This window comes from Monopterus albus, unplaced genomic scaffold, assembly GCF_001952655.1.
Source record: "Monopterus albus unplaced genomic scaffold, M_albus_1.0 scaffold19.1, whole genome shotgun sequence".
In the NCBI taxonomy this organism is placed as follows: Eukaryota; Metazoa; Chordata; class Actinopteri; order Synbranchiformes; family Synbranchidae; genus Monopterus; species Monopterus albus.
The window spans coordinates 3,194-13,771 of record NW_018127899.1 but is presented as its reverse complement, the minus strand read 5'-3'; the positions used below and the strand labels follow the sequence as shown (position 1 = coordinate 13,771).

At 42.8% G+C, this 10,578-nt stretch overlaps 1 protein-coding gene across 1 annotated transcript in view; it reads right to left on the bottom strand.

Annotated features, from left to right (window-relative positions):
- The window catches only part of map7b (microtubule-associated protein 7b), an 18,925-nt gene extending 9,238 nt beyond the window's left edge, over positions 1-9,687 (bottom strand). The window contains exons 1-6 of the mRNA XM_020593358.1: positions 9,504-9,687; positions 3,952-4,098; positions 3,714-3,791; positions 3,004-3,167; positions 1,729-1,846; positions 822-932 (exon numbers count right to left, since the gene is read on the bottom strand). Coding sequence (XP_020449014.1) covers positions 822-932; positions 1,729-1,846; positions 3,004-3,167; positions 3,714-3,791; positions 3,952-4,098; positions 9,504-9,672 — 787 coding nt within the window. The 5' untranslated portion in view covers positions 9,673-9,687. The remainder of the gene's footprint in view (positions 1-821; positions 933-1,728; positions 1,847-3,003; positions 3,168-3,713; positions 3,792-3,951; positions 4,099-9,503) is intronic.
- Between the last annotated feature and the right edge of the window lie 891 nt (positions 9,688-10,578).

Sequence of the window (10,578 nt, the reverse complement as noted above, 5' to 3'; positions counted from 1 at the left end):
GAAGATCAATACCACTCTCATAACTGTCTGTTGAACATGAACCTCCAGCCAGCAACTGGCGAGCTTAGGATAATAGTCTGCCCAACGGTAACAAAATCCACTCACCAGGACTTGCAATAAAATGACATGTTGTGGTTCTATGGAGTCTACTCACTGCATGCAACTAGGAAATATCCCTGCACATAAACCCATCAAAGCCACAAGCTGGCTCTAACCATCACGGGCAACTTGTTGGTTTCACAGTGTCTTGCCCAAGAACACTTCGACATGTAGACTGCAGGCACCGTGATTCGAACCTCCAACCCTCCAGTTGGGAGACGACTGCTCTACCCACTGAACCACAGTCGCCCCCACATGTTAAATTTATGAACTTCATAGGTGCTTGTATGTAGTCTTTTGCTGTGTTTCCACTATCGGAACCTAACGAGCGGTATACCCTGTACTTCCCTCAACCATCACCGAGCACAGTCTCCTGGGTTGACACAGACCACCCTGCTTTGTGTTTCCACTGCATTTTCTCTCTGTTGGTCTCTGTTTAGACACTACTTCTCCACATTTCTGGTCTTTAAGTCAAGTTAGTATAATGGTTTGCTGGCTGTAGCTTCATATTTATCGAACAGACAAAGGAGAGGTACCGATCATTTCATTTTATTCTATCAAAACTGTAAAAAAAAAAAAATTTTGTTACTTCATTGTATAATGCAGTATTTTGTTCTTAAGTTAAACAATGAGCAGTTGAGACTAGAGCTTAATATTCTAGCAGTCACACGTGAATAATGTAATGAATAATATTGGTGTCTGTGTTTGTTCATTTTCATTACCTCGGTCTGGTGAGTGCAGGAGTGTGGCAGAGGAGGAGGACAGGCGCTTGGTAATGACATGTTCAGATTGTTTGGACAAGTTCATTGTGGACACTGACCTCCTGTCAGCATCTACAAAGAAGCACCGTAATAAAAGCAAATTAATGGCATATTATTATAGTGAGGGACAGAAAGGAGAAAGAAGAGAAAGCATTTCCTCATTTAAGTGTTACTTATGTCATCTAAAAATGAAGCTAAAATGTTTTGAATGGTCTTACAATGTCTTAAAATACAACTTAAAGTCACAAACTGGATTGCTACATCTAAATCCAACAAACACTAAACATGCCATTCACATTGGCCTACGTTTACATTAATGCCAGTGTGCTAAAACAAAGAGCTAAAGCTAGCGGTCTAACACTAGCCAGCTAACTGACACACTGCTACTATATTCACATTGGGAGGTCATTCCATATCTGCGGTAGCGACTGAAAGCACTGTGCACGTGCTCCAGTCCAGCAAGGTCGAGCAGAGAGAGGAAAGCTGACTCAACAAAACCTGGACCACGATGGGAAAGAACAGAGACAGAAAAACAAAGAACAGAGAGGAGGCAGATGGAGATGTGAGAGCGAGGGTAAGAGAGAGAGAACGTGAGTCAGGGAGAGGTTGTGTTTGAGAATAAGGGAAGGAGAGAGTGGGAGAGGCAGAGCAGGATGTGAGTCAGTAGTAACATCAGACGGCAGCATATGAAAAGTTGAATACAAACATGGCAGAAAAAGACTGACTCGCAGAGGTGGGCAGACATATTGACACAAAAGACACTGTCAGAAAACAGTGAGATGAGACAGTACTTAATAAGTATCAATAGAAGAGGAAATGAGGCTAAACAATACTAAGAATCAACTGGTAGTGAGGTGTGTTGAAGTACCAGCTGGTGTGCTGGGAGTGTTTGTATTCCGTGCCCCTCCCCATGACCAACGGTCAGGCTTCTGTCTGGTTCTCTGGCTCCTATCCAAAGTCTGACGTATCACTGCCTCATGGCGAGCCTTCGGGTACAAAAACAACAACGACCACTTCATCATACTGTATATTCAAGTCAAACATGCAAACAGTGCTGCTACGCTGGGACAGTCTTTTCTCTGAATGGACATTTGTGGTATGTTATGTGAAGCATGCTTTTTTGCACACCACACACAGCAGTACTTGGCAGATAAAAATTAAAATTCTGAAACACTCAAAATGAAAGATAAACCACTCTGGGGATTTAAAATTTACAGTAACCAGAAAGTTAAGTCATTTTCTGAGCTGCTGCCACACCAAGAATCTTGTGCACCTGCAGACGTTCAGCTCCTGAAAACATTATAAGAATGCAAGGTAAAAAACTAGGTTGGTATGGCGTCCGCTGGCCTAATTGTTAGGATGCACGGCATGTCGCTGCAGTGTCACCGGTTTGGTTCAGTTCTCAGAAGAGACAACTGCTGCATATTAGGCCACTGTTTCTCTCTCTCTTTGCACTTGAGGAGTAGATGGTAGACCACAGGGACTCAACCTATTTCAGATTTCTTACATTGTACTACATGTTGTTGCAAAGCCATCAACATGTGCTGCTTCAGAATCATGTTGTGCGTCTCTGACTCATCAGTATAATCAGGTTCATTAAATCGATTACCTGGTGACGGGGGGGTCTGTAGTCTATGGAATTCAGCCATGGTGGTTGGCCCATGCTCTTGTCACCCCATTTCAAATGGACTTTTAGCCTTTGACAGTACTTTGGTCGACTGGATGTTGTTTTTAAAGTGCTATATAAAAAAATTTGATTTGAAGATTTGCATGCTACAGCTTCAATAGCTTTCAAATTCAAACCCAAAGCAAAGCTGCCAGAATTATTTTCTTCTGCAACACAAAGAACACATCCATTTTTCCCCATATATGGTGTCCAAATGAAAACTGGAAACGTGTGCAGATAGGGAGTTAGCAGGAGAGACCAAACTCCAACTGACTCAGAAGAGTAAGGGCAGAGACTGTGTTAATGGTTTACTGAAAAGCCTATTCATTAGGATATTATTAGTGAAACTATGAGAAAGTAATGCTGCTCCCAGACCTTGTGCTGAGAGGCCTGCATTGATGTGTATCCATGTGTTTATGTGAAGCATGAATCAACGTGGAAGCACAGGTCTGTACATGACATGAACAGTGTCAGCACCTTGTCCTCCTCCAGCTTCTGCTGTCGTTTCTCCTCCACGGCGGCCCGTCTCTTCTCCTCCTTTATCCTCTGCTCCTCCAGCTTTCTCCTCCTCTCCTCCAGGTGCTTCTCATAGTACTGCCTGGCTCTCTCCTCACGTGCCTGCCACTGGGCCTCCTTGACAGCTGAGGCATAGCGGACATACACAAACACAGAAATATTTGTGGTGTCCACACGTTAGGAAAAACACAGGGTTACAGCAGCAGTGTGATGGGTGAGCTGTAGATGTGTGGCTAGGCTTTAGCTCTCAACACAAAGCAAATTCCTCACCTGAGCCCAGAGGTTTGACCACTGTACATTACTATGAACACAAATACACTCTAGCATTAACAACATACAGACAGGCTATGACTCCCATGTGTTGCAGTCTCTCACTCACTCACACTCCTCCAGAAGCACACATTCAAAACACCAGCCTTCCTGAAACCTGTATCGTGGCCTGACCCATTATATAACATGGGTGTCATGGAGACAGTGGAGCCTGGCTTCGGTTCGGACTAGACTTTATGTAACAACCAGACAGGCACTTCACCACAGCTACCACCCTTGTTTAGTCGTGATATGTTGTGGGAAAGAAAATAAAGTGAGGGATGTATCTAAAGACCCTTTACACACTAATGTATTTTTTATTCTCTGTCTCTCTCTTTCACACACACACAAAGAAAACACACCATTCTGTTTCTCACGCTCCTCTCGGCGCTCACGGGCCAGCCTCTGTCTCTCGTCAATTCTGTTGAAAAGCAATGAATCTGCAGTGCAAACAAGAGTTAAACAGTGGAATAAATTACTCTACAACTGGGTTGAAAGACTGATGAAGACAGAACAAATCCTGTGTTATGTGATTTCTTTTTCTTTTTTTTTTTGAACATAAGAGAAATATTTCCCCATCCCTGTACCTGTGTGACTTACCTGTTTTGATGGGAGCATTGTTACTGGTGGTGGTGTGACTAGGGGTGGGTGTCAGGGTGGGAGTGTAGGTTTGTCCAGAAGCGGACGAGTCTGGGCGGGTGGCTAAAGATGTGCTGCCATAATCAGGTTTGTACTGGGAGTAAGATGCTGGAAATAAACAACACACAGAGAAAGAAGAAAGGACAGCTTTTTTTACTGAATAAAACTCATCCATTCAGCAGCATTTTCCATCACAGCTTTCCTCTACAATAGTGCATTTCAAACAAACTTTCTTAAATAAAAAAGGGCTTGCTCTACCAAATACAGTATATAGGCAACTTTTTCTAAGTTTTTTTCAGCTCACTATGACCTGGATGACTGAGAATCTGCACAGACATATAGGCAAATACAATTTACCACACAGACAGACAGTCTTGAATGCATCACAAATTCACTTTAAGTAACACATTAGTACACCTGCTCCCTACTTTGCACAGCATTTTAGCTATCTTATTCACAGTAGAGTTCACAACATACAGTAAATGAAGACAGAACTGCACTGTATGTGTAAGTCAATGGTGCACTGTGGAGGAGTATGAAATGACACCAAATACACCTTTTGAACCATACAGTTATGTTTCTTATGTAACAACTATGCTTTGTTTTTCCAATCCAATATAATCAGATCAATTGCAGAGTTTAAATTTGTAAATCTTTCTTTTAATGAGCCCACAGATTTATGTGATGTCCTTATTTGGCCATAAAGAGCCATGCTACTAGAATATGTGACCAGACTTGAGAGGGAACTTATACAAAAGGGTCATTAGGGTGTGATCAGATGCACAGTAAGATCCAAACACAGAATGGTTGTGTGTGTGTGTGTGTGTGTGTGATGTGTACAGGCTATACAAGACAATGAAGTGAATTAAAGAGCTCAGTAAACTAAACAGTCTGTATTAGCTCTGCAGTGTACTGTAGCCTGACGGGAAGCAGAGTGGGAGAAAACCATATATACACACCATGTTTCCTGTATTCTCAGATGTTCCCAGTGTGTTTCAGTGTTCCTCGCTGCTCAGAGACAGGCAACTGATTAATGGGACTATAAGGTTCAGGGTGACTCAGCACTTTGAGCTTAACACTGGGCCCTATGCAGAAACACATGAGCCAAGGGCAAACATATTTATAATAGCAAGCATTATGATGATTTGCTGACAGGGTTATGTAAACGTTTACATGAACTAAGACTGCAGGTGCACAAAACACATGTTCAGCACCTCCTCTGTGTGTGAGTGTGACAGTTAAGTCTCCTTAGAGACCAGTCTGTCCCAGAAAGTTAAATCAGTCTCCCTGACAAACTAAGACCAGAGGACGTCACCCGAAATAGCACAAGCCACACACACTATTCTACATGTCTCCTCCTTTCTTAGACGCAGTTTCCTCATCTCTTCATTACAGCGACATATAAGCTTCAGAGAATAATTAATGATGAAGAGGACAAAAGGAACAAAGTTCAGATTTCACATCCAGTGCTATGAGTGTACTCTTAGGCCTTGGTGGACTCAATCAGGTGCACGTCGCATTAAAGCAACTATCAAAACATTTTGTGCATCCTTCCATTTTTGTATTGTTGCCACAGATTTTCCCCTTAACTGAATCTTATACTATCAAACTAGTCCATGTCATATTTATGTCATTAAGACAACACTGGCAACTATGATGCTGAATTTGAAGGACCAAGGAATGAGCCATGTGTGTAATACACATATAGTATCTAAATTCCAGTTAATTAATAAACATTATGAAAAATAGACTTCTGGGAACTTCTGTGCCTTTACACTCAACAAAGCTGAAACAGGCAGCCAGGATGATAGCAACTTATTTCAGCACTCAGTGGATTGTGACGTGGCATGCTGCAGAAAATGTTAGAAACTTAACTCACCCTACCATGCCAAGATGTTTCAAAATAATCCGCACGGGCTGTGCACAGACATGGCATCATAGCTGCAAAGGTATCGCATGTCTCAGTGTATGGAACATCTACAAAGGTATAGCCTATACACAAGTATTAGCATGTCTACTCTGCCTGAGGCGCACTGGTCTTAGAACTGGTTTCATAATGGTTACCGTTAAAACAGGAAAGGCATCAGCAGGGCCAGGTTACAATAAACGTATTTCTTGTCTAAAATCATTTTCCTCAAACAAAGAGATGAGCTCACTGAGAGACAAGCTTAATGTCCTGCAACCAAATACTGAACTTTGAATTTGTAAAAGGCTTTACAATACAATACAATAGAGTAGAGTCACAAGGAGCTGCATCCATTTATGCAAATTCTGGAGAGTGATGTACTGGAGCCTCTGACAAGATGAGTGGGCACCTACCCAATAAACCGGTGGCAACAGGCTATGGGCAGAACACTTGCCTTAATTTGACATCTTGAACTGCAGCGCTTCATGGAAAAGACCTGGGTACGCTAAAACCACATCAATAAGACACAATTCCTTTCCTTAAAAACATCTGGCACAGAAACAGATTTTGCTTTGACTGCTGCACTGTGGGGTTTAACACAAAGCAAAATATTACACAACTGCTCACTGCTCGCCTGTGATGGATTTCTTTCTGTTTCAGTTGGGTCCTCCCACTGCATCTCATATTCTCATCCATCTGTTGTACACATTAAACAAACACACCTCAAATAGCAGAAAGTATATTTGCTTGTGCTCATTAGGCAGCAGTTTAACAACCTTTGCAAACACACCAAAGTCCATTTCATTCAGTATGTTGTGTTAGTCGCTAGTGATAAATGTCCATCAGTACCTCTGAAAACCCTGCCCATCTATCACCACACATACACATGAGCTTCCTTCATATTCTAGCAACCAAATAAAAGAAAAAAATGTAGAAAACTACACAACACTAAGAGATGGCCTCACAGAAAACAAGGTTCAACAGTATTTCAATATTACAAATTGTATTAGGGTATGGATATGGTTTTCAAGTTTGGACCAAATTTCAGGGTTCACAAATCCATATGGTAACCCTTCAAATCCAATGTGCCGAAACACAAAAACCAAAACTATCCTGATACCCACTTTCTGAGAAAATGAAAAAAAATATCCCACACACTGCACTATACTTCTGCAGAAGTCCTGATGTCTTAGAACAAGTTTTTACCTGGATTTTGGTTCATGACTTCAGGGTTGTCAGTACCAGGATGGGACCTGTTGAATCCCTGGCTAACGTCCCACTCCGACTACCCGGACTGGAGGACCAGAATCAACATTCCTACTTCCTGAAAACATCCTACACAGTGAAAGATAAGCTCAAAGTCCATGGTGCAGTGGGGCACAAAGGAAATCACACAATGAAGAAATTCCAAACAATTAGAAGAAGGGCCACCAAAAACGTAACTGCTTCCAGAGTAAAGAGGAATGCGGGAGGGGAGAGAGGTCAGCTGTGGTCAGTGTCACTGTTCCTGGAGCCAACTGACTGCAAGACAGGTTGTGGCGACTCTCCAACCCCAATCCTGTTGTCCATGTGTGTGCATGTGTGCGCGTAAGAGACAGAGTGATAAATAGGGAGAGTGTGATTTTAATCTGGCCCTTCCTTGCCTAGTTCTGATGCGTGCACGTGTATCCGTGCGTGCTCCCCACCCCCCAATATATCTGCATTCACTGGCAGTCAGATTAAATGGTCAGAGCCGCAGATTAATGCTGTTCTGTCCAGGCCTGTGTGTAGCAGGCAAGCAAGCTGCATGGCTCCTGCCCCCTCTGCAGCCTGAGAAGATTAGTCGCTGCTAATTGCAAGCTAAACTCCAGCCAGCAGAGGCAAAGGGGGCAAGAGTCCTCCTTTCCAGCCCCAGGACAAGCATTCAGGCCTGTAAAACAAGTGCAAGAAGTGTAGCTGCTCCTTTACAGTACATTAAGTTGCATTCATTGCACAATGCAAGTATAACTCAGAAAGAATGTCTTGTGCTGTCACCTATTATGGCTTTTGAAAACACATTTGCCCAACACTGAAATTTTGCCATCTAATGTTCTTCCAAGTTGTAATGCTAAGTTATTAGATGTCAAATTCAGAGATTAAAAACTCTTTTCCTCAAACAATGTCAACAAAAACTCCATCTCAGTTCATCCAACTACTATTAACATCTATCCAGCCAAGCACTAAAGGTCATTTCCATCAAGACAGCAGTATTCCTGATAAAAGGCCAACTACAGATGACAGTTCCACAGAATATATGAGTGCAGATATGTTAATTATTCTTTGTGTAAAACCTACACTTGACTACTTAAAAAAAAAAAGAAAGCATCACTTTGCTGTCACCTGAGATTTTAAAATTATGCTTAGTGCAACAGCACATAATCATCTCTTCATTTCCCTTCTCTCTCTGTCTAGTCTGCTGTAATATTTATGGTTTAAGTGAGCTGTTCATGCACGTGGAGCCTGCAGAATATGAGATTCACGTCAAGCAACAAAAGGAAACAGTTATTCAGAAATCAACCAACTTCTTATATTGTACGGTCTTATAAACTGCAGATGGGGCAGATAAATAATTTAGCTGATGGATTAAATTTAGCTCTGTGCAGTGGAAAGATAAGGCTAAACTCAGTGCACATGCAGCCTTTCCCCCACCATTCATTTGGCAGTGCACGTGACTTTTACAGTAGATTCAGTCTGTAATACTACACTACCCCTACACTCAGCAGGCAGTTTATTACACCTAGCTAAAACAAATACAGTGCTACACAACAGTCCTGCAATAAATCCTTCTTTATGAAAATAATAGCTGTTCTTTCTTTACACTATATTACAGATGTTGATTCAACTGTATGATCAGTTTAAAGGCTGTAGTGTGCGCTGCTGTAGAACTGTACGACATTATACAGGTTTCTGCTATTTAGCCTGTGTTGACAGAAATAGGGTGGACAAAATAACGGAAACAATGTCAACATTTTCTATATGCTTAAAGATTGATGAAGTTCTGAAGAAACCCAAGAAAACAAGAGAAGATCAGCTAAAAGTTCAAGTGTTGCACACTTGCTGTGACTACAGACGTGCTGTTATGGTGACTGACTGCTCTGCTTGCTGATGTATTATAACCACATACCCGTGTGAAGTGGACTGCACACTCACTCATTTGTTGTGTTTGTGTTGACCCAATCTTGCCTTGTCAGCTGCTTTACACACACACACACACACACACACACACACACACACACACACATCACTCCTGTCAGCCACCTGTCTCCGGATGGCTGAGCTCAATGGGCTAGCAGACCTTTCCTCAACAAGAGCAAACAGTATACAAACAAATAACAAGCAAACAAATATGTGCACATGCTCACACTCACCTGTCTTTAATACGCCACAATTTCTGCTGTAATATGTCCCAGAGACTGAGCAACATATCTTTCTGTTCCAGTAGCTGCTCAGTCCCAGATATTAATGCCCTCTCTCGTACTCACACACACGTTTAATAGTCTATATGAGCTTAAACAGCACAAAGTACCAGAACATCCCAATTCAGTGTGCTACACTTTCAGTTTCTCTGCTCCACCCTGTCCATCCATACCTTTTTTCCTCCTCCTGCAAGCATCTCTCTGTCTCTGTCCCTCCTCTTCCTCAGAGATCGTGAAGAGTGCCGGGATGGCTGACCGGCTGCCTCCCTTCCTCAGTTTCCACTTGCCCCGCAAGCACCCATCCCCACCTCCTCCTTGTCCTCGTCCTTTACTCTCTGGCATCGCCTGCCCTGTTACTTACCCTCTACTCAGGCTAACTCACCCAGCCTCTGCTCATCCCACCGTGCTGCAGTGGGTGGGGAAGATGGGATAGCTGGTCAGCAATGGACTCCGGAGGACGGTGGCGGACGGAGTCCCCCTAAAAGCCTTCCTCTGAGCAAAGATGCTAACAACTAATACTAGCAGCTAATTTCTTCTGGCTGCACATTGCTGCTCCGTGTCGGAGACCGGAAAAAGACAAGGGAGGAGAGAAAAAAAACAGCTGGAGAGATAGGAGGGAAAATGTGGCAGATGAGATAAAAAGAAAAAATGTCCATATGATGCGTAAAGAATAAAGTACAGTGTGATGCTGAGGGACGGTATGAAAATCAAGGAGCTCACTGTTACATGTCCATACAGCGATGGCAGTGCCAGGCACAGAGGACGAGTGAAAGACACAAAGTGTGACAGAATATGTAGCCTGACTTAGAATAGAAGACTGAATCCACAAGACTGGCAGAGCTGGAAGGATTGCACTTCTTTAGACTCCCTCACTCCTCAAGATGCTGCTGCTATCACTACTGTTACTGCAGTCCCATCCCCCACCCTTCTGCCTCTCTGGTTAGGCCAGTTGTGTAAATGCAAACTTGTCTGAAAAACAACGTCACACAGGCACAGGTTGTAAGGTGCACACACACGGGCCCAAAAATATACAGGTAACAGAGGGCAGCAGTGCTGTTAAAATATTCAATGCAAATCCAGTGGTGGAAGGTGAGTCGGTACCAGTGAAGGGTTTCTCTGACAACGGCAGCACATGGACCAGTGACACAGTGAGAGAGAGGAAACAGAGGACAAGCTCACTTTAATGTAATGTATATATATATATATATGCACACATACACAACTAAGGATGCACGCCTATGCGCACAG